Source organism: Labrus mixtus, chromosome 4 (assembly GCF_963584025.1).
Source record: "Labrus mixtus chromosome 4, fLabMix1.1, whole genome shotgun sequence".
Lineage (NCBI taxonomy): Eukaryota > Metazoa > Chordata > Actinopteri > Labriformes > Labridae > Labrus > Labrus mixtus.
In genome coordinates, this window is record NC_083615.1 from 30,492,131 (window position 1) to 30,517,417 (window position 25,287).

The 25,287-nt window shown below is 40.6% G+C and overlaps 1 protein-coding gene across 1 annotated transcript in view; it reads left to right on the plus strand.

Annotated features, from left to right (window-relative positions):
- Window positions 1-25,011, plus strand: part of LOC132973505 (cholesteryl ester transfer protein-like) — a 56,970-nt gene extending 31,959 nt beyond the window's left edge. Inside the window, 18 exon segments of the mRNA XM_061036994.1 lie at window positions 2,282-2,476; window positions 4,358-4,480; window positions 4,482-4,548; window positions 4,650-4,719; window positions 4,858-5,083; window positions 7,226-7,246; window positions 7,391-7,539; window positions 9,576-9,691; window positions 9,821-9,889; window positions 21,256-21,401; window positions 22,368-22,447; window positions 22,627-22,677; window positions 22,794-22,946; window positions 23,100-23,167; window positions 23,633-23,675; window positions 24,286-24,358; window positions 24,729-24,814; window positions 24,891-25,011. Coding sequence (XP_060892977.1) covers window positions 2,329-2,476; window positions 4,358-4,480; window positions 4,482-4,548; window positions 4,650-4,719; window positions 4,858-5,083; window positions 7,226-7,246; window positions 7,391-7,539; window positions 9,576-9,691; window positions 9,821-9,889; window positions 21,256-21,401; window positions 22,368-22,447; window positions 22,627-22,677; window positions 22,794-22,946; window positions 23,100-23,167; window positions 23,633-23,675; window positions 24,286-24,358; window positions 24,729-24,814; window positions 24,891-24,968 — 1,767 coding nt within the window. The 5' untranslated portion in view covers window positions 2,282-2,328 and the 3' untranslated portion in view covers window positions 24,969-25,011.
- The last annotated feature ends 276 nt before the right edge of the window (window positions 25,012-25,287 follow it).

Consider the following 25,287-nt stretch of genomic DNA (forward strand, 5'->3'; position numbering starts at 1 on the left):
AAAGCAAAAAAACTCAGGCTCAAATCTGTGTGAAAAAACATTGGAGTGATGGAAGAAGAAGACTCAGTTAACTGTGTAAAAAGGGTTCTGTGTACTCTGGATGACAAGCAGAGAAGGTGGTCAAAACAAAGGAACCACTGTGTTGTGGGTTTAGTCAAGATAGTCCAGATGCTCCAAAAGGTCGGCCGTGAGAGCTGAAGTAATGAAAGTAGTGACTGTCACTTCATTCCAAACACCTTTGGCCTCGTTAATCTTTTGTGGAATGGCTCCTGTTCCTGCCTTCTTTGTGAGCTTCAATCTCTTTGAGACCATTTTGTCCTGTGGTTTTTTGTCTTCCTCACATTCTTCTCATGAGGACATGAGTACAGTGATCAAGACACATTCAATTCTTACAAAGCCCTGAACTTATACAACAGTGGGCATGACCTGTAAACAGAATCACAGAGCAAAAAACCAAAACTTGTACATTCAAGGCAAACATGCTGCTATCAAAGAAACAATGAAAAAGCACACACACACACACAGAGACACACACCCAGGAAACAAGTACACAAAAAGGCACAAAAATCTGCATATTCAGTAATGATGGAACAGAGTTTTAGTGAAACATTTATACTGTGATTCCAGGAGGGTTTTTAAGGTTTTAAGTAAGGAGGAGACACAACTGGACTTGAACCTGTGAGCAACCAGAACAGCTAGGAGGATTTCAAGGGAAGTCCTCCTGAAATTCTCTAGAAATGTTCACAAGTGCATTATGTTAAAACGGGAGGAGTGAAAACCCTGGTAAGAGGAAGAGTATATCTCCTGGGTAGGTTTAGGTTAGTCCCTGTTGTCAAACTACCAGCCAAACCCCCAACCCCCAGTCCCTAGCTCACAACTTATTGCTAAATGGTAAAGAGACTTGGAAACATTCACACACTGATGGCAGTGGCTAAAGTTCCCAACTGTCCAACAGTACTACTCCAAGTACTGTTACTGTGTTTTGTTTTGATAGATATTTTTACCATGAACTGTCCCTTAATTTGGTACATGCCCTAGACTCACCGATCTACTGAGGAATAAATGTTGGGTTACCACGTTCACAATTTCCTGTATATTTTGTTTGAACAGATATTTAGAAATGTGTTTGCTAGTGTTGGGTGTTACAGTCTGTGTATCTACATATTCATGCACTTGCTGATCTGCAGTAACCTACCAGCAGGTTGTAACCATGTTATAATTCCACCACTAGATGGCACCCACGCACCACAGAGACTCTTGGTCATTTCGCTAGATCAGTATCCAACCTTTACTCTGTCCTTCTGAAGTCCACCCAAACCAAACATATTCAGCAGCAAGGTTTGGCGGGGAACAAACACACACACATCACATTCTGAGGGAATCACCACTAGGGAATGCACGGTTCACATTTCAGCCAGTTTCGGTGTCTAGTTTTCCTGAGGTTAAAAAGAGTCTTTGTTCAGAGAAAGTTGGTCTCCACACCTGATCAGAGCAGTGGATGTAGAGTACGTTCAGGAGGGTTATGGAGCAAACTGATCTGGATTGAAGCATGCAGTTTATACTTTAAAGATGTGGTGCTTCTGATCATTTTATTAACTTTAAAAGACATCTTTGTTTGGTATGTATACTGGTTTATAATAACTGTTATCCAACGTTTATTTTTTCAAGTTTTAAGTTTTATTTGCACGTAAGGTTGCACAGTCAAGTATGTTCTCACAATTGTTTTCATGTGCAAACCATGAGTTGATCAAACATTAAAACATGTTTTTACTCAGTATTTGGTCGGAATAGCTTAAAAAAAAGTGTATCTTTTTGAGATTATGTGTAAGAAAGTTTGTACTTTGACCAGTTTACTTTAAGGGGACTTTGAGTAAAAGATAAGCCTGAGTCAGTATTTGTTCATCGATCAAGTGTGAATCATCCAAGTTGTCCATGTCTGATTGGATAAATGGCAGAGTATGTACTGGATCATTGTAGCACACAGTTCTCCCTGGCAGTGGAGAGAGCCAGCATTGAAGGATCGGGACTCTCTCAGCATTGACTAAGGAACGTTTTTTAAAAAAATTTAAGCATTTCAGCTCATGGGAGTTTGAGTACAAAAGGGATCAAAAAGATGAACTTTAAAGGGTTGACAGGAGATTTGAAATGAAATTGGACAAGTTCATGATCAGAAGAATTTAGAGGTGAGCTGAGTCTACTAGAGGAATAACAACCTACAGTGTAGTGACGGAAGCTCCCTCCTACGAGTATACAGCAAAGTGCAAACAGTGCCAAGGGTTAAAGACCACAACTGATTTTCAGAGAGAGGTGAGCTCATCTACCTGCACAATGCCGTGTGAAGTTTTCTCACCACTGCTGCTCCTGCTGCTGTTCGTCTCAGTGTTTGGAGCATCTCGAGCCTGCCTGCAGGACGCTGCTTCAGCCTACAGATTCACCGGTGCAGTATGTCGGCTCACCCATCCTGCAGCTGTTGTGTGTGAGTGGAACTTTGACCCTGTTTTGTTTTTTATTTTGACCACTTGCCTCACTGACCCAGTTATTTAATTTGACCAATAATCTGATTTTCTGAGAACTTTCACCACAGCCCCTGGTTCAGGATGCAAACATATCTTATTCCTGTGTCAGGTCTCTTCTGTGTAAACTTTAGGCAGAGGTGCAATATTTGTCAGCAGACCCCGTTCCTAACTTTTCTCCTGTCAGTGTCAAACAGTGTAAATCAGTCTGAGGCAGATCAAAGCAAGTTTGTTTATAGGGAAACATTTCTACATAAGGCAATTCAGAGAGCTGTACACAATCTAACACAGCATTAAGAACATCCATAAGCAGAACAGAGACATTAAAGATCCTATGAGGAGTTTTTGACTGGTTATAAAATGGACTGAAATGAATACTGATGTCTCTGTATGACCTACAAAAGCAAACAATAACATCAGGGACTAGATCAATTCTTCTTTTAGGTATTTTTTAAAATCCTGTAACCACTGCTAGGGGGTAGGTGTCAGACAAGGTGATTCACAGCACGCTGAGGACACTGCCTTTTAAAAAAAATATTTTCCAAAAATTCCACATTTGACAGTAAGACAAAAGCAGGAAGATACACTAACTACGCAGGTTTAGGGCAAGATGGGCCGATAAAACACACAGCTATGTCTGCAGGGGGCGCCAAAATGAACACAAACTAAAAGTTCCTCAAGGGTTAATATACAATATATATTAAAATACAAGACAAAGAAATGTTTATTTAATCCACCTGAACACTCAGACACAGGCCCAATGGGAACAGAATTGAAAAGATAGGAACATTCAAGACAAGCCTTTTTGACAACTAAAAGATTGATTTTGTTAAACTGGAAGAATCAAACATACATACAAAAATACATACATGGTTACTTCAATTTTTTGATCATCTTTGTATGGAACGAGTAGTTGATACTTTCCGCGACATAGAGCACAATTCTTGAATGAATTGAGGATTACATTTAGAAAAAATGTTTTAGCATTGTATATTAGAAATTCAAGCCGACCAATAGTAAGCAGCCCTATATTAAATTGATTTAAAAGTGTGTGTGCCCTACTGGCTCAGGCTTATTCTGCGAACATATGAGAATGTTTTGAAAATTGATTTAATAAATGCAGATGACACGATATGTTTAAGACTCAGAATCGTAATTATAAAATGACCAGTATGTAGGTTACTGTGTATTACCCTATGTGTTCATGTTGTTGTATAATGTCCACATGTATTGTCCTGTACATGTTTCTGCTTGTTGTTGTAGCTGGGGTCTGTTTGAAGTTGCTGTCTGTATGTATATGTGCTTGAGCATTGAAAAAGTAAAAAAAAAAAAAAAAAAAAAAAGATTAAAATAAATAGATTGATTGTATTAAAAGAAAATGTACCTTAATATAAAATGTAAAAAGTATCTAAAAATCAGTTCACTTGTAGATAAATAGAAATGTAAGTGATGGGAAGGCATCAGAACATAAAATGGTTTAAAGATCTGTTTTAAAAGGACTCACAGTGAAATACAGACTTCTAGTTGGTGTCACTTTTTTGCAGCATACACTACTGCTTCTGGTTTGGGTTATTATTATACGATACGATACACTTTTTTGTCCCCTTGGGGAAATGCGTCACTCACAAGCATTCAGCTGCTTCAGCACGTGAGTCCGGGTCACAAGCAGGTGGAAACGATCCTTGGATATGCTAAAGGAAATATAATTCCATTTTGATTGTTTTTTTTTTCTTCTAATAAATACTCAGCTGCTTGGATGTACTTTTTTTTGTTTTCTCACTTGGCTGCAATTTATTTTCATCCAAGTGTCTTTGACCTCAAGACTTTCTGTGTGTTTCTGGTAGTGAATGACAAAACCACTAAAGTGATCGAGGCAGCGTTTCAGAATGCAAGATACCCAAGTTTGAAGAGAGAGAAATCCCTGCTGTTTATAGGAACGGTCAAATATGGCCTTGAAAAGTAAGTAAACCATCGACACATCAGACTGTTATTTGAACTTTCACAAGCTCCTGCTGCACCTGCAGGGGGACAAAGAGTACGTTTGAAAAGTGAACCCTGATGGAGTATCATCAGCAGAACAAAAAAATGCATCATAAAGTGACAGTGTCTTGACCCTCTTTATGTTTTGTTTGTTAGACCGAACTGGCTGAAGAAGCTCTTCACTGACTTCATCACCTTTACTGTCAAGATGGTCATCAAAGGACAGGTGAGGATTCAACCTTTCACTCATCTCTTCCCTAGAAGTGAGAGGAAACTTGATTTACTTGTGACCTTGATAGCGTGTTTGTGTTGTTTTAAAGACAGAGTTAAGGTAAAGCTGTAAATCTTCTTTTCTCAAATGCAGATCTGTATCGAGATCAACAAGGTGGCAAATATACTGGCTGACTTCATTCAAGACACAGCAGGTGTGTGTGTATATGTGTGTGTGTGTGTCCGTGACAAAGAAAACAAAAACATGTGTTTTCTGGTCTTTATAACTTTTGAAAACACATTTCAATCAATCTTTATTTGTTTAACTCCAATTCATAAGAAGTGTTATCTCCAGATGCTTTACAAAAGAGCAGGTAAAAGACCATGAAAATGTGATAGGAGGAGACGGAATAAGACACAGGAAGGATTTCTCCTTTGTATTCCTCGCGTTCCTATTGTCCACACTTCCTTGCCGCTGAGGTGGATGTCGGAGCAGGCCGTGCATGAATAAGGACGGCGGTGGTTTAGGGGATGAAACAGTCTGATGGTGGTGGCTGGGCGTCAGGATGGTAGTGCCAGATCACCTCACTGAAGGTCGGGGGAGCTCCGTCTACTGGAGAGCCTGGCTACTATTCCTGGGCTTCTAACACACAGATAACATGCAGTAATATGATGTGAAAGCACAGATAGAGAGAGAGAGAGAGAGAGAGAGAGAGAGAGAGAGAGAGAGGAGAGAGCGAGGGAGAGAGAGAGAGAGAGGGAGAGAGAGAGAGAGGAGAGAGAGAGAGAGAGACTACCGGGGGAACTGGCACCTTGAGCTCTTATCTCTACCTCTAAGCCTATAGCAGCATAACTAGGAGCTGGTCTACACAAGGGCCAGCCCAAACTATAAGATTTATCAAAAAGGAAAGTTTTAAGTCTATTCTTAAAAATACAGACTGTGTCTGCCTCCCGGACCCCGGCTGGAAGATGATTCCCGAGGAGAGGAGCCCGATAACTGAAGGCTCTACCTCCCATAGTACATTTAGAGACCGTAGGTACCACGAGCAGGCCCGATAACTGAAGGCTCTACCTCCCATAGTACATTTAGAGACTGTACCATGAGCAGACCCGATAACTGAAGGCTCTACCTCCCATAGTACATTTAGAGACTGTACCACGAGCAGACCTGATAACTGAAGGCTCTACCTCCCATAGTACATTTAGAGACTGTAGGTACCACTAGCAGGCCTGATAACTGAAGACTCTACCTCCCATAGTACATTTAGAGACCGCTTCGCTTAGTGCAGCATCTCTCAGCATAATGAAGAAGCGACGAGAGTCTGCAAACAAAGAGCGTCCAAGGGAGAAGCACAGCGCCACACTGCCTCCTACTGGCAACACTGACATGTGCAGTTTATTCTAAATTGAAACTCTTCTTCAAAGAAATATTTCACTGGCCAACATGGCTCATATTAAAGTGCCCCTTTATATTATTTATAAAATAAAACAAACCAGATATAAACATAAAATGTGACAACACCTTTTGTGTGCGTCACACGCTCCCTGACAAAAAAGAATGGCTCCAGACACTTCAAACGCTTACATTTCTTACAACCTTGGAACATTTCAGGAACATACATATACCCAAAGGTATGTGAAAGGTGTGTATATGTGTGAGTGTATATGTATATGTGAATTTCAATCAGTACATTATTAATGGTGCAGTGTATGGTCGTGTTTGTTCAGATCTCCAATTGGTTGGTAAAGGATTGGAGTTTCCCTGAGGCTCACGGACATTCTTTGCTTGTGTACACTCAAGTCCTCTTCTTACTGGTATTCTCAACCAGTAGTGAGGTTCGTCATCATCATCTTCATCACTGCTTGTGTTCAACTCACTCTGTCTCTGTATATTTGACTGACCCTTCGCTGCTCTCCTTTGATTGGGTTGGTCTACAGGGGGAGTTGGTAGGACACCTGAAGAGTCCCTCTTCCTCCCACATGGGGATTTCTGTGACTGCTGAGGCAGATCTATGGGTAAGTCATTGACCAAGTGAAGGAGGTTGCGATGTAATGTCCTGACCCTATGTCCACCTACTTCTGGGGTCACCCTGTAAACAGGTCCATCAGCAATCCTCTCCCTGACAACATGAACCATGTCCTCCCAGTATGACCTCAGCTTGCCTGGGCCCCCTCGACTACTCAGGTTACGCACCAGGACACGGTCACCAGGTTCAAGGACAACACCTTTTAAGCAGCGATCATAGTATTTCTTCCCACGAGCACTTGACTGCTGGCTGTTCTCAGAGGCAAGCCTGTAAGCTTCTTTCATCCTTGAGGCCCACTTCTCTGCATAACCTCTTGGAGAAGTGTCTCCTCCGGCAGTACCCAAACCAAATATCATGTCCACAGGCAGGCGTGGGTGGCGCCCGTACATCAGGTAAAAGGGCGAAAACCCAGTCGCTTCATGCCGGGTACAGTTATAGGCATGGAGAACTTGTGGTAGATGTTCTCTCCATCTCTCCTTTTCTTTCTCATCCAAGGTCCTGAGCATTTGAAGCAAGGTACGGTTAAACCTCTCTGAAGGGTTTCCCTGAGGGTGGTATGGGGTGGTTCTAGAGTGACCCACTCCACTCTGCTGTTGCAGGGTTTTGAAGAGATCATTCTCAAATTCCCTTCCCTGTTTATGGTGTAATTTCCATGGGTAGCCGAACCGAGGAATGAAATCGTCAAAGAGCTTCTCTGCCGCGGTCTTCCCGGACTTGTTTCTGGTGGCATAAGCTTGTGCAAACCTGGTAAAGTGGTCTACAACAACCAGTATGTACTCAAAGCCACCTTTGCTGGGTTCCAAGTGGAGGTAATCTATCGAAGTTCTAAGGGTGAGCTGGTGGTAATGCTCCCCATAGGTGCTCTGATATGTAACACAGGTTTCTTCTGCTTTATGCACCAACATTTTCTCGTCACATAGGTCTCAACATCTTGTTTCATGTATGGCCAATAAAATCTGTCTCGAGCTAGATCTAGAACTCTTTCAGTGCCCATGTGAGCCATATCATCATGGAGGTGTTTTAAGACCAGCGGACGATATTGCTCAGGCAGGACAAGTTGACTCCTCTGAGTAGTTTTCCTGTATAACAGTCCATCTTTGAGGTGAAGTTTCTCCCATTCATGTAAAAGTTTCCTTGCAAGACCAGAAACTCCTCTTCTCATGTCACTTGTCAGGGTTTTGTTAGCCTCCTTGAGCCTGATGATTTGACCAATGGCAGGGTCAGCTCGCTGTGATTTCAAGAGCTCGTCACAGCTTATGGTAGGGAGAAGCTCTGGTGACTGTGAGCTTGTCAAACTATTCAGTGACAGGTTGAGGGCAGCAACATAAGCAACATCTCCTTTCCTCCTTTTCCTCGCCAAAAGAGTGTCTCTGGGAAGCTCTTCTGTGCATGAGTCGACGTAGCTGTCAATGTCTAATGGCAACCTGGACAGCGTGTCTGCATCCACATTCGCTCTTCCTGGTCGATACTTTATTTCAAACCGAAAATCGGCAAGCTCACCAACCCACCTGTGGCCAACTGCATTGAGCTTGGCAGTGCTCATCACGTAGGTTAATGGGTTGTTATCTGTATACACAATGAAGTGGGGCGCATAGAAGAGATAGTCTCTAAACTTTTCACTTACCGCCCACTTCAAGGCCAGAAATTCGAGCTTGCCTGAGTGAAGGTTGTAGTTCCGTTCGGCAGCCGTCAGTGTCCTGGACCCGTAGGCAATCACTCTGAGCTTCCCTCCCTGTCGTTGGTAAAGCACCGCACCCAGACCTTGCTCAGACGCGTCTGTGTGAAGCACAAAGGGGAGGTTGAAGTCAGGGTAGGCCAGCACTGGTGGGTTGGACAAGATATGGATGAGCTGGTCTAATGCCTCTTGATGTTTTCCAGTCCACTGTACTCTGGTCCTGGATGACAGCTGGGCTCCTTTTCCATTCTTTTGTGTGGGCTGAGGTGTCGCGTTTGCAACGCCTTTTGCCTGCAAGAGCTCATACATAGGCTTGGCGATCCTTGAGAAGTCTTGAACGTACGAGCGGTAGTAGCTGAGGAATCCCAGCAGCTTACGAACTTCTCCCACAGTGCTGACGGTCTTGTCTCTCAAAGCCTGAATAGCCTCCAGGTCCTTTGGGTCAATTCTTACTCCATCAGTGGAGACCAACCTTCCCACGTAACGGACCTCCTTCTTAAACAGCTCGCACTTGGTAGGTCTGAGCTTCACCCCGTATTTCTGAAGGGCTCTCAGGACCTGTCTCAGTGTCTCTACATGCTCTTCAAATGACTTTGAGTAGCAGAGAACATCATCTAGATAGGGTATGCAGTGTTCATCTCGCAAGGAGTTGAGCATGTCCTCCATACTCCTCTGGAATGCAGCCGGGGCATTAGAAAGTCCAAAGGGGATGCGCACCCACTCATACAAGCCCCATGGAGTGATGAATGCTGTAAGGTGTCGCGACCCTTCCTCAATGAAGCCTTGGTGGTAGGCTTTTCCCTGATCCAAAATTGAGAACCAGCTGTACCCACCTAGCGTGTCGATCAGATCCTGAATACGTGGCAGAGGGTGTCTGTCTGGGACTGTCTTTTGGTTCAGGAGCCTGTAATCAATACAAAGCCTCAAGGTACCGTCCTTCTTGCGGACACAAACCACTGGAGCAGAATAAGGGGACTTTGATTTCACTATCCAGTTCTTTGCCAATAAGTCCTGGATATACTCCTTGACTTCTTTGTAGAGTGGTTTCGGGATTGAAGCATAGGACCGCTGCACTGGGATGTCATCCTTCAGAGTAATGCTCATTTGGAGGCTCGGGACACATCCTATGTCGTTATCATCCCTAGAGAATGTGTTTGCCTCCTCATAAAGCATTTTTTTCAATACCAACTGTTGTTCATCACTCAAATGGCTTACGTCGACTGGGGGATGCCACAGCTGAGGAAGTTCCTCTCTTTGACCTCTGTCACCCTGCTGTACAAGAAGAGGTGAGTCGACGTTGTTGACCTGAATGCTGTCTGTCTGATCTGTCTCCACTATCTTGTCAATCGGCTGAATGCTGCCTAATACTGTGAAATTGCTTAATGTGATGTCGTGTTGTGTGTTGTTGCCTACAGGGATCTCAACATAAGGCCGTGTGGTATGGTGTACTTCAACCAGGCCATCACCAACGTCAAGTTGCTCAAGTCTTAGATCAGGATGGTTAACCTCAAACAGTGCTACAGATGAGGTGAAATCAGCAGGCACTTTACATTTGATATGAGCAACCTGACCAGGGTGAATGACAACATCATGCCAACCAACTCGCACGGATGCATGATCATGTATGGGTTCCTGAGTCTGTACAAAGTTCACTATTGCCTCAGCTTGGTCATTTTCGATATGCATGGCCTCTCTCAGTAATTTGGCAATAACAGCGAGAACTTCAAGGCCAACATCCTTCCCTAGGATGAGCTCTTTGATCACATTAAAGCCCACTATTGGTCTTGCAATGTCCACACAGCTGACCAGGAAGGTCACTCTAATGGCGAGGCTTGGGTCATCATTACCAGGTAGGTTAAAGGTGAGTTCAACCCATCCATCATATGGCATTGGCTCCCCATTAGCTACAGTAAGATCTAGTTCTCGGTTTCCCAAAAGTTCACTGATAGGGCGCACCTCTTGTTGAGGTAGGTACTTTTGTTTCCATGGCCTGTCTATGATGCTAACTTGTGCGCCAGAATCTAGAAGAGCAGTAACAGCATATCCACTGAGATTACATCTGAATAAACATTTTTTTCCTATCAGCTTAGCTATTCGCTGTGCAGCGGACTTGACATCAGTGGCTGAATGAGGAGAAGCAACCATATTGTGGTCAACTTGTGCTGATACCGGATTGCTGGGATCTGGGTGGGACTGATAATTACTGTCGGTCACAGGCTGTCCCCTTGCCGTGACCGAGTTGCGTTTCCCGACGGCTTGGATCTTTTTAGGCATCCCACCGCGCGGTGCCCCACTTCACCACAAACAAAGCAGTGATTGCAGTTAGCCTGGTTACTGGCAATACAGTTCGGGCAGCCATGTGATCTCTCTCTCCTTAGTGTTCTGCTCTGTTTATTGGGACACTGGCAACCACATTGTGGTCGAGGCTCAGATGTTTGTGGTCTTGCTGTTGCTGCAACATTTGACTGTAAGGAGCTTACTGCTTGGGTCAAGGCTTGTACTTGAGCGTTTATCTGATGGATTAGTTCATCTTTAGCATTTGTGTTTGTGTTCCCCTTTTCATTGCTCACATCGCTTGTAACTTCACTACTCTGAGCGTAAGCTACTTTTGGGCGAACACTACGACCCAGGCGTCGCTTTCTCTCACTCTCCTCGCTTGTTGTCTTGGTCACTTGCTTGAGTAGTGCCTCATCAGTAACTGTAGGATCTGAGAGAAGGGGTCTCAATTCACATCTAATATCATCATGCTTCTCACTCAAGTCCTGGTAGACTGTGCGAAGAAACACATTCTGTGCTGTTCGTTCCTTGTACTTAATATCAGAGTCTGTCTGTTTGGATGTGAATATCACCTTTTGTTTGAGCCCCATCATTCTGTAAAGAAACTGCTGTGGTGTTTCTTGTTCGTGTTGTTTGGCATTCATCAACTCCTGAAACAATTCAGTGCTGCTTTTCTCTCCTAAGTGTGACTGTAGAAAGCTTTTTAGCTCGGCTATTGTCATGTCATCCTTACTGGCGAGCATATCCTTGAAGTTGCCAGGCTTTATGATGCGAAACACTGCTCTAGTGATTTCGTCCTCAGTGTGTTTTTCTTTCAGTCCTTGGTCAATCTGTTTGCAGATGTTGCTATAGCTGATCTCAGATGCCTTGTCCCGGACTTGTCCACCATGGATTTTGAATTCTTTCCTCTGCAGGAGGGGGAGGTCTTTGAGAGCGATCATGCTTTCAGTTGTATTGGTGGAATGTTGATAAGTGTGAGGTGACTGCATGGCATGTTGACCCTGAGACTGGTTATTGTGTGTGTGTGAATCATGTGTGTTAACAACATTAGGTTGTGATGACGACAAAACATTTGCATCAGACACAGTGACATTCTCCCTCACCTCTGTAGACATTTCAGTCTGATGTGGCCGATTAATCATCTCTTCAATCCTATCTTTTAGGAAAAGTAACTGTGAGATGCCCTCATCCTCTAACTCAAGCAACAAGGTGCTATCCATGTAAGAACACACATAATCAATACAGCTCTCTTCGTCACTTAACTTAGCTGGATCTTGGTCTTTAGTCCTTGGGATGTTCTTTGTTACCTCAAACAAATCATCAGAAGAAAGGCGAAACAGACCTTTCTTCACCATCCAAACCACTTTCTTTCTTTCGTTGTCTGCCATTGTGGACATTCACCAGGTGCCATTGGCCCTCAAAATCCCTCGCTCTGGCAGCAGTCAGACGCCTTGGAATCTCGAAGCCCCTTGCTTAGATGACGTGTCACACGTAGGCCCACAGGTTCAAGGATCACTAGATCGGCGACGCTCTCTCACCACAGCCGTTGCCGATCCCGGACGAGCCCCCACAAATTGTTACAGGTCTCAGGCTGGGACCCATAAACAATTAAGGTTCCTGTGTAAACAGGAGAAAGATGAGGAAGATGATGTGGATTCCCGTTGTTGATATGTTTGATGATGAAGAAATTCGCCGTTGACACTGACTTGCTTACATAATGATCATTTTATTGACAAACAAGTTACAGCATCGCCAGGCTCGCCATGGTTCGACCTGGGAGAGACACAGCCAAAAGTGATCTCTCCCGAACATACACTGAGAATGCTATTTATACACAATGTTACAGGGCACATGAGGACATCTGTTTATCTGTTTGTTTTTTAGGACAACCCCTCCTACTTCAACAGCAGCAGGGGCCTCTGCAATTATATGTATGTCATAAACTTAAAGGCCAACACAGGTCACAGGTACAATCTCCTGTCTAGATGTCCCTGGGCAACCGTCTGGACATAAGGGTCCATTTGTTCACATTCCACTGTGGGGGATCCTAGCTTTGCTCTAGCATTTCCTGACACTCATAACTCATCCTGCGAACCACACCTCTAAACAAACTTTCCACTGAAGGAAACCCCTTTAACAGATGTGTGCAGTATACACTTAAAGATCACTATAATATCTCTGTCCTATTTAATACACTTCATTCCCCCCTTCGAGACGATAGTCTCGCAAACAAGAAAAACATACAATCATGATGTTAATTGGCCTCATAAGAATCACTTCTATCTATGCTTAACCTTAGCAATATAGTAAAATATTTGTTTGTTCTAGAGTGTGAGAGCAAAAAACCCATCTGGCAGCTATCTTTCTTTTTTATCCATCAAACAATCTAGACAGGAAAACTCTCTCACGGTCCCTCTGCCCCAGGCAACCACATATAATACTCCAAACCAATCAAATCAAAAAGAAAAAGGTTATAAAAACTTTATAGGACGATATAGAAATGCATACATTTAAACCCTCAGAAATAAAATCAAAAAAGTTGTCCAAAATCAGGCTGGTCGACCCATCGCACCTTCCAATGGACCTTTCCCTACCTAACACCACTTTCCCTAAGGATCGATAAAGAAATAAAACACCTGAGGTCCCAATATATGCATCTCATACAGTTCCTGAAAACTCCAATACTAATCCCAATAATATGTTTAACTAAAAATATCTACTATAGAGTAAAAAGTACATTATAATAATCAATAATACAAATTACATTGTAATGAAGAAAATCCAATACTATAAAAACATACATAAAACATACATAAAAACATACATATATATCAAAACTGTTGCTTTTTAGCAGCATCAGCTTCTACTGTAATAACCCCTCAATGATTTTTCAATCGAAACCCCTCATCATGATGTCCTCATTCAGGTTTCCACTGTCCATGTCCATCCTCCATTGTCCTAAGTTTGGTTGTTCAAGTCCATTAGGCTGGAAGGATCTCTGGACAATTAGCCACCCTCACTTTGGTCTTCCCAAATATTGTCCTAGGAAGAAAAATCAACAACCAGTATCTTTGCACATACAAAAACATCAAAAATATTCATCTTTGTATCATACTTTCACATTATTCCACTACATGATTAACCTATTCAATTTCCCCCCTTTTATCCATTCACTTCTTTGTTCAAAATAATAGGGAGTCAATGATGAAGTCAGATATTCAAAATCGATATTTCTCCTACTATCTCTATGACCTCCTCATCTTCACTCAGATCATTACCACTCAGTAGTATCAGAATCTGAAAGACTATAGCTCCTACTGGTCCTAATTGTTATTGCATCCAAGCATTTGCAGACCATCCTGCTCCTTCTGATGGACCAAATGAATTCCTTATAAGTTTCAACGCATCTATGACACTTGTCATATTGTCAGCAGCATCAAGGATCAACGTATAACAGTCACCTCCAGTTAAATTTAAACTTTTACCTCTAAGTGGCTTTAATCAAAACACCATTAACACCAACAGAAACACCTTCATCAAATTCAGACCTATGTGTTGGCAGATTTTAACAATACATTTTTTAACACATCATTCATTTTTTCACAAACACCTTGGAATCGCAGATGATAAACAACTCCTAGACGTTATTTAATTTCCAATTTTTCAAAATTTGTCTTATTGTTTTATTCACAAACTCCTTTCCATTATCCGAAGATATGCAGTCTGGGAGACCCCACCTGCTTATGATCTCACAACACAAAAACTTAAAAACTTGAAAACTTAAAAACTTAAAAACTTAAAAACTTAAAAACTTAAAAACTTGGCAGCAGACTGAGCATATTTCCGCTTAGTTGGACAGGCTTCAACCCATCTTGAAAATCTATTCACAACAACTAGCATACATCTTTTATCTCCTACCGGTCTTATCATATCAACAAAATCCACAACTAACTCACACATAGGACCTATTGGTGTCCTAACATTGTTTTTAGACACATTGTACACCTGCCTATGACATAATCAATCTGCTCAAGCGAATACAGTACCCAAAAACCATACTCTTTCTTAATCTTTCTCCTAACTCCCCCCTTGCACATGAGCTAAACCATGTGCTTCCTAAAGCATCAGACCTAGCAGGTCTAACAATTTAATTATCTGAGCATTCACTTATCTCTCTACTTCCTGAACCTTCACTATTCTACCTTACAATTCCTTCAACATAAATCTAACTCCTTGACCTTTCCTGTAAACAACAGAAAAGTCCTCTCCAACCTCAGCATCTATCTATACTCCTCTGAAACTTCCTCTATTCTTCCTTTTTTCTGTAACATTCTCAAGCAAAGTGGCTTAGCTGTCCACAATTATGACACATTCCTAAAGACTGTTGGAAATTTCCTCCTCTACCTCTTCCTAAACTTCCTATCTGTGGTTTATCAAAAACTGACTGTGGAAAAGGTACATTGGGAATCACTGATAACAGCTGAGTTAGCTGAAACTAATCTGTTCATGCTGCGATTGTGGTGGTAATTGATTTGGTTGAGGCTGACTCTGCATAACCACAGCTTGTTTCTTCTCTTTCTTATTGTCCACCAGCTGTAGTTGGTTAAATTTTCTCCAGAGTCTCCTGGTCCTGTTCCTTCTGGTCATGCTCCTTTTTCCGACATAGCTCAACTTGATGTGCTATGTGATCTGTATACACACTTTTTGCCATGCTACCAAGACCAACTACCTCTGCCAACTTGCTCCTCACTGGTAGGGGCAACCCCTTCTGTATCTTAGCTCTCAAAATTGATTGCTCCATTTGATTTAAGTCTGGGTCATTTCCTGTGACATTTCTTCACACTTGATTAGCCCTAGACACATAAGCTCTTGGGTTTTCCTGTGGGTCTAATGATTCAATGAGAATATTATCAGGGTGCACATTTTATCAAGTCTCTTTTCTTTTCTTGGACGTAATACATATCCCAAAGTGTCATACTTTTGAGACTTCTTCTGTATTTTCTTCTGTGTTTTTTTTTTGCAGTTCCTGTAATTGCTTTTCCAATAATCGCTTAGTTTCTGGACTGGTAGATTCACTTATGTTCACAAGACATCTATTTATAGTTCTCTCAACCTCTCTTAAAATCCTGCATCCATCATCTTCCACCCCTGCACTGGCTGCTAGCAGTGAAGATATGTAGGACCTTCTCTCTCTGAGTCTCCATCACTATCACTCTCATCTGTGATGTGATAGTTGCCCTCCTGTCTAATCACTGGGAGCTGAGGATAAACATCAGCAAACTTCTCTTCCTTCTCATAAGGTGGGGGCTTCTTTGCTAATGCAGTATGTGAAAAGGATGTGTTAACCTTTTCCATTAACTTTCCTGCTGTCTTATCATTTTTCTGTATTTCTTGCATACTGTGGTCTCTTTTTTCTCTCGCAGCTTCTAACAATTTCTGTCCCTCATTCTTAAACAACTGCAGAATGTCAAGTTCAATTTGTCTTTTCTCCTTACGTCTTGTTCCCATTTTACCTTTCTCCTGATTTACCTTATATGCAGACACAAGCACCTGTATTGTTTTGATCACATCCAGGTTCAAAGTCCCCTCTACTGGCCAAGGCTGTTCAATGTCAGGCCAACGCTTGCTCCATTTTTCCCCTCTATTTTTGGAATATTTTTAACTAGAGGATTCGTCTTCTGTACTACATCAACAGAAGTGATTGCTTTTGTAATTTTGACATTACAATGACCCTCTTAGTTCCTTGTATTGTAAATCGAACTGAAATAGTTAAAAAGTACCGTGTTACCACACTTGAAAGTGAATAAATTTGCCAACCCCAAAGGAGACCAAAGGCTTCTTACTATGAAAGCAAAAGCACTTGTTTATTACCTAATACATCTAATCACACCTATTTATCTTAAATTATGGCAATAATGTCAATGTTCCATCTCAAAATAGCCCCAAATCAAGATAAATCATACTCAGATAATGAAACCAGCATTCACAGCATTTGAATCAAATCAACTTCTCCACAAATAATCAATCAACTCATCAATACTCCATTAATTAACCAAATGCTTCAATTAGTCAGTCTGTTGCCAAGATTTCCTCCTAAATAATTGCAATGTGATGTATCAGAAGAATTACTATAAGCCCCATATGTGAAAACAAACTAAGCATATGTCAAAAATGTTGACTATAAAGAAATGTATTCACATATAGAGAAATGCAGCTGTTTGTTGAACGAGTTTGTGGATAAAACCGCACTGGCCTTGATCAAGCTGGATTCAGGATCCCTACTCGCTGTCATCTGCTCACTTCCAGTGTTTGTGAAATAATGCCAGGTTTCTCATCATCTGCCTTTTGGACTGATCCAATTCAGACACTCCATCTCCTCCAGTTCTCGCACAACATAGTAAAAACAGAGAAGACAAAAGAAAGAAACAAAACAAAAGTTTAGTGTCTTAGGGTCGCTCTGAATTTGTATACACAATGCAATAACAATTCAGTGAAATATGCACACATTATCTGTCATTCATTTTTTTTTTCCCTCTCTGTGGCAAAAGCTGTCTCCCTGCTGGGGGTGTGTTTTCCTTCCCTCTGTGTCCCCCAGAGAGAAGAAGAGTGGAGGAAGGGCTCTCTCTCTCCACTCCTCATCAAGAGGAGTAATCTAATTGACTCTCTATTTGAGGCAACGCCTCTTGGTCCGCCTCCTAAATTTCTCAAAAGCTTCCAGTATGAACTGGCTGTCAAAGAGTTAACATCATCTCCAAACCCAGTGCAGTTAATGCACAAAGTCTACAGACACACAAAAACCAGCACAATATTCTCCCAATCAACAGCCAAATACAAAATGTATCCTCTGAAAAACTAACTTCTCCACCTATTTTAAAGAAGACTATTCATTCTTTTGAACAGACAAAATTCACAGCATAATGTGGTCACACACATACACACAAACAGACAGAAAGAGGAGAAAAATTCACACTCCAATCAGCCAGCAGTTTTAACTTTCTCAGACAATTTTCTTTTCTCTATTCCCTGAATATGTGCAGACTATCCTCACTGCACTCTCCACTTCTGTTAAAAACAGATACTATATATATTTATCTATAAACGTCCTTTATTAGGCTCATTAGTATTTATCAGATTATATAAACATCCTCTGAGGGGCTCATATTTTATCAAGTCGTATATATAAACGTCCCCTGAAACAAAGGCTCATAGGTATTTTAACACTTATGAAACAAAGAAAATGTCCCCTTATCAGTTACTAAATCACCTTTAACCAATCTCCTGCTATATATGCCTATTTAATAATACATCTATTCTATTTATCAATCACACACAAACAAGAACATTTCCGGATCATTTAAACAGCAACAAAAACATCACTTCAGCCTTTTACGCACAAACACATTCCAGCGCACCAAGACTGTCCAGCAGCCTTTAGACACACACACACACACACACACACACACACACACACACACCTCAAAAACCACCACACCTTAGTTAAAATTTTAAAGTCGACTTATTTATAATTTTCCCTCTATCAAAAATGTTTTACTTTGGCCAAACTTTTAACAAATTGTCTTTTAACAAATTACTTCACACTGCATGCTTCAATGCACACTGTTTCTCTATTCAGCACTTTCATTTTTCCACTTTTCTCAAAACTCTTTTATCTCTCTTTTCATCTCTTTACTTCTCTTCTTTATTTCTCATCTATTTAATCTCTCTGTATTACCTACATTATACGTTTAATTTCTCCAATTTCCCATTTCCCTGGCCAGGGATCCCCTTTGTTTTATTTTTACTCAATTTGACTATTTTTTAAAGCCAACTTTCACTTTCAGTGTCTAATTTACACATGTCTTACCGTTAAAAGGATACGGGCCCTGTCCTTGTTAAACTTGCATAGTTTTTTAGCTAACTGTTCTCTAGTTACTTGTTGCGCTTATACTAACTCTACCTTTCCATTTTATTCTCTTTTCTTTTCTTTATCTCTTATTCTCTTTTCTTTATCTCTTATTCTCTTTTATTTTCTTCATCTCTTATTCTCTTTTCTTTTATTCCCCTTTATTTATATACTTTTTAACTCAATAAACCCCAATTTAGACAGAGAATTACTCCAACATCAACACATCATTGCACTTCAGTTCTTTGACAGTGGAGCCAAATTTCAGACAGAATCAACTCCCCAATGTGTAAAAACAACACTCACGCTCTGAGGTGATGGAGAAATGCTCCCACTGAAACTCTCATCCACTGCAGAAGGCCCCAACTGATCCTGTTCGTGACGCCAAAATTGATGTGGATTCCCGTTGTTGATATGTTTGATGATGAAGAAATTCGCCGTTGACACTGACTTGCTTACATAATGATCATTTTATTGACAAACAAGTTACAGCATCGCCAGGCTCGCCATGGTTCGACCTGGGAGAGACACAGCCCAAAGTGATCTCTCCCGAACATACACTGAGAATGCTATTTATACACAATGTTACAGGGCACATGAGGACATCTGTTTATCTGTTTGTTTCTTAGGACAACCCCTCCTACTTCAACAGCAGCAGGGGCCTCTGCAATTATATGTATGTCATAAACTTAAAGGCCAACACAGGTCACAGGTACAATCTCCTGTCTAGATGTCCCTGGGCAACCCTCTGGACATAAGGGTCCATTTGTTCACATTCCACTGTGGGGGATCCTAGCTTTGCTCTAGCATTTCCTGACACTCATAACTCATCCTGCGAACCACACCTCTAAACAAACTTTCCACTGAAGGAAACCCCTTTAACAGATGTGTGCAGTATACACTTAAAGATCACTATAATATCTCTGTCCTAGATATTTAATACACTTCAAAGACAACAGTGCTTCTGCTCAGTGCAGCTTCTCTCAGCATAATTTATTTGTTAATATTCAAAATAAATGTATTTTTTTCTGACTTGTATTTTCTCTGCATGACAGCATATTACAGCATTTTGTACAGAATCCACAACAACATGGGTACACAATTCACCATACTTCCAAATGTGAATAGTAGAAAATTACCTAAATAAATCTTTATTCAGCCATTAAACTGAGATAGTTTACCTTAACTTAAAATATGAGGTAAGAGAAACTAGCACATTGCTAGTATCAAACAAAAACATGCATGAGCCAAAGACTGACATAATAATATTAACTTTCAAACTTACAAGAAACACTATATTTATTCTGTACTGGAGCACAAAATTTAACCAGACTCTTATTTTGAAATAACCAAAAAGACGTTACAATCGGCAGCACCATCTTAGACTGCACTTGACACAGAGTACACACAAAGTCCTGCTTCTTCACAAAACCATTCTTCAAACATACTTTCAAATTCGACTTAACTTGCTTTTAGTTTTAAACCAAATTCTTACATGTTGACATGTTTTAAAAGCTTCACAAACCTGTGTAAACAGGAGAAAGATGAGGAAGACAACAGTGCTTCTGCTCAGTGCAGCTTCTCTCAGCATAATGAAGAAGCGAGGAGAGTCTGCAAACAAAGAGCGTCCAAGGGAGAAGCACAGCGCCACACTGCCTCCTACTGGCAACACTGACATGTGCAGTTTATTCTAAATTGAAACTCTTCTTCAAAGAAATATTTCACTGGCCAACATGGCTCATATTAAAGTGCCCCTTTATATTATTTATAAAATAAAACAAACCAGATATAAACATAAAATGTGACAACACCTTTTGTGTGCGTCACATATGCTTGGGTTTATATACACATGCTTCACAGAAAAACCTTCATGCCTATATAAGGATTGTAGATACAGGCGCAGTCAAATATCAAATACATTTTGTCATACATTTTAACACGTCACACATCAGTAATGTCAAGGAAACTTTAAGTTTGAGTATCTTTGATATTTACCTATTTGTGAGAAACCTTCATCTTGGGTAAAGACAAAACAAGAATATTCATATACTATATAATTAATTAATATAATGTAGCATTTCTCAAGCGAGCTGTAAGTAAAATGTGTCCTCGACAGTAAACAGAATTTTTCCAATACAGTGGCTTGGGCTTTTATTGCACCATTACAATTAGAAGGCAGACTCAGAGGGCAGAACAAACACCTAGCTGTGGGAGTGTCACTACCACCTGTTGGAGGGGTTACTGCCCTTTGTGATGTCATGAAGGGAAAATCTCCAAACGGCCTGTTTGAGCACACATTTTCTGAAAAGTGCAGCAGGGAAAATACTTTTCTCATAATTTGGGGGTTTGTAGACAGGCTAGATACAAATATTAGTGTAAAACATGGTCAAGTGTATTGTACATAATACGGGTATGTGACCTGCAAACGATGATTAGATTAAATTATCTTGTACTGTGAGAAAGACATTTTCAAAGATTGATAAGACACAGCTCTTAATGTGAGCCTGGGCTTGCTAATGCTATAGTTTAATGTTCTGGCTTTCAGTAGAGCCTTTTGAGTTTTGACCAGTCCCTTCTGTATTCCACAATGATAGCAGCTTTATTATCAGAACTGTGTGGATAAAATATGTTTTGTATAAGATCTTGGGTGCGTGTGTGATGATGATTTTCTGTTCACCCCTTCACATTTTGTTTTGTTGTTTTACAATTTCATCAGGCACTATCCAACTACAACAACATCTCAGCTGTCATCAACGACTCACATTTCCACCCCAATCAGCTGACTGAAAACAGGATGCTCTACTTTTGGCTGTCAGGTGAGCAGTTGACATTGCATTTACTTTTGAACTGTTGTAAGTTGCAGTTCATTAGAATAGAAAAATATATTTTAGGATGAGTCCTACAGTATGACTTGTCCAAATGCTGTTGATGTTTTTTTTTTATGTTCCAAAGTGGAAAGTAATTTAGCTGGCACTTTGACTGGCATGAGGGAGACTAGACTTCGAATCCCCTTTTCATGAGAAGATTTGTAAGCTGTTTGTCTCTTAAATGATGTGACGACCAGTGAGTAAGTAACCAAATCCAGAACACAGAAACAGAGAACTTGACTTTTAATGAGGTCTAATGCAGAAAAAAGGAAGATGAAGATGGAGTTGATGATTCCAGAGGTTTGCAGAGTGAAGTGGAAGATGGCTTACCAGAGCAGGGCGATGAGTGGATGGAGAGCTGAGGTATAAACACTGCTGAGTTGATAAAAGCAAGGTGAGCTGTTGAGAAGGCCAGAGACATGACAGTGGTAGCAATCAATTAAGCAAACTGGATCAATATGGCAAGATGGCGGCGCATCCCAATGCAGTGTTCATGTTTTCTAAGAAACATTGCCTGTCCTGACTGCACCTCAAGTTTGAGGAACACTTTTATCCCCACAGCCAAAGCAGCTCTTAAATGCTCCCAATAACATCCTAACTGCCTTTTCATTATAGCACATTTGACTTTATTTCTCTTTTTTTGTTGCTGCATTGATGGCAGGATGCACAGTCAGTAACATCATATCTGCTGCAATGACAAGATAAAGATGTTTCATTTTATTCTAATTCATTATTATACATAAACTTACATAGAAACTAGATAACATGATAACATGTAAGTAGGCCTTTACGACAGTGACTGTCTGCTGTTATGTAGATGTTCTACATAGATCTCACTCCTTCTTTTTGACTTAGAAGTGGGTTTTTTTTACTATAAACTTGTGTGATACACCTTTCACTTGTATTTTATCTCAGACCAGGTCTTTAACCCACTGCTTAGTGCTGCCCACCAAGATGGTCATTTCACACTCAACATCTCTGGAGCAGAGCTCACTGTAAGTACATCACCTTTGAAGAAGTCCTGTGTGGTGTCCTGACTGATATTCTTATTGATTTGCTCTATAGAATAAATACTGCAATCATAAAAAACAAACTTTGAACCTCTACATATTGATAATTAACAAATTGCCAATTTTTGCACTTTAGTTTCTCGTTGTGTCTGACTTTATTTCAGGAACTTTTCAAGACAAACCTCTCCAGTGCTGTTCCTGAATTTATCAGAACGGTAACTGTGAAACATCGTTACACATTCTTACAAGTCTGCACACTCTCAAATACTCGTACCTTTGTCAGATGAGACATATTACATATTGTATTATGTGTGTGTGGGTGTGTGTTCAGTGTCTGTTGGAGTCAGGTTCTCCTGAGCTACGAGTCTGGAGTTCATCTGTTCCCTTTCTAAATACCTCCACCTCGGGGACGACTATCTGGGCAGAGGCCTCTGGGCAGCTCAGCTGTGGGATGCAAGGCACACCAACACTCTTCTTTCAAACGGTATCTGGCACTTATTGAATGACAGGACATGGAAAGTGTTGACAGCTTTAAAAAGATGTTCAACCTTTACAGCAGTTCAGCTTCTCTGTAGTTCAGAACACTAAAGCCAGAATGCACCCTGTGTTTGAGTGATGTTTGTTTTTTCTTTACTAGAATGTGGTCATGGATGTCACCGCTTCCTATGCTGACAAGAGACTCTTCCTGAAGGGAAATGTGTCAGAGTAAGACCTGATGTGATGATTTTTAATTACAAACACATAAAGCGTTCAGTAAACTGCTGTTGGACTTCAGACTCCAACATGAGAATCATTCTTTTATTTTTGTCATTTAAATCAGTACACATACCTAAAAGACACAAAATGTGTGTTCTGTGGGTTCAGCAGCCCAAACCTCTTTATGAAGTCGTTGGCTCGTCATGGTGTTGTAATTAGATGTACACACTGTAAAAGGACAGAAGCAGACGAGGAGAAGGTAAAAGGAGAGGAAACACACCTGGCCCATCTTTATGTAAAGTGGGTGTCTAATTGGTGGATTTTCAGTTGTGGAAAGTTTCAGAAATCCGCCTTAGCCCACCTCTATAATGCTTGTTTTTGTCACTGTGCTCAGTTGTATCATCTCTGAGTGTGTAGTTTTGTGTTTCAACATTTTTACTGAGTCTGGTTTTCCGTCCATGTTCTTCCTTTCAGGGTCGTTATAGTCCGCGCTGAGCTTCTGTTACAAAATGAGCAGGTAAAGTGTTGTAAGCTGATGAGGGAAATAAAACATTAAATCCAGTTATTGGGGGCGGCTGTGGCTCAGTGTTAGAGTCGACTGTCTCTCAACTGGAAGGTTGGAGGTTCAATCCTCAGCTACTGCAACCGCATGTCCCATGTGTCCTTGGGCAAGACACTTAACCCCAAGTTGCTCCTTCTGCTTTGTTGGTGATGTATGAATGTGTATGAATGGGATAGCTAATACTGATGGTCACTTTCCATATCAGCCTCTACCATCAGTGTGTGAATGTGTAGGTGTGACCTGTGGTATAAAAGCCCTTTGAGTATTCAAGTCCATTTAGGATTTACCATTTATCTCTAGAAAAAGCTGCACTACAGGACTGTTTACAAAGGCCCAGAATAGTGATATGTCAAACTTTTGTATAAAAGTGAAGAAGTTGAATTTCAACTGAATTGTAACTTCATATCAATCACAGAGACTCAGATTATGTGGGGAAAAGATTAAACAAATGTTCAACTCTTAGTTTCCTGCAGTTTAAATCATTAATGTCCATGTTCATTAAACTGTTGATTATATTTTCTATGTTTGATATGACTTGTTAAATCACCTCCTACTCTTTATCCAGCTGCTGACTGAGGCACATCTGGAATTTGTAAGAGAAGCAGTGGAGAAGATAGGAATTCCCAAGGTTCTATCAGGTGAGACAACAATAACACCTTCATAATACATTTTTTTCCCAAATGTGTAAAAATGAAATTATAGTCAATATATGATTTTATTTATCATCAATCCTTTTGCTTATATATTGATGAACTTAAACAAACCGGAAATATATCAAGATGATTTGCAGCTTCAGCAGGATGGTCATATTTATTTCAAATAATTATTTCAACATTTTTTAAGTAAGCACGAAATCCTGGATTTATTTCAAACTGATGATTCTTGCAGTTGATTTCAAACTGAATGGGGACATTTACTTTCAATTATTTGAGTTATATTTGTTCTGCAAAAGAGATGAAGCCAAATCCACATGTGAGGTCTTCAGTGATACTTTGTGTTGTGTTTCAGTTCTTGAGGTTGAACTTACCAGGCTGTTGGACAAACAGGGAACTAACCAATTTGACATCTTTAACCCAGAGGTGCTTCCTCGGGATGTAAGTGTGACTTCTTTTTTTTTACTTTTCCCAGTTTGTGGTTTACCTGTCACTAATTTTGCTCTCTTTGCTGAAGGGCTTTGTGGTGATTCAGACAGATTTTGGTTTCCCTCATCACCTCCTGGTCGAGTTTCTAAGGAAGACTCTGCAGTAATGAGAAAACTCTGAAGCTTTTTAGCCACATATACATATAGTTACCAGCTCAAAGAGAATATATACCTTGACTTACTATTTGTTTGAAACATTTAAATAAAAATTATAAGGAAAGTCTTGTCTCTGATGTTCACATTTCCACTGGTGAATGAACGTGATGCATGAACACCATAAGGATGAAGTAAACTTTTGTTTTATTTTGTAAAAAACAAAAGAAGTCCACTTTGTTGTCATTTATTTATATATTTGTTTAATGATCACATTAAAAGACAGATTCATTTTTCTGACTTAGAGAGGATATGAGTCTTAATATTTAAAGC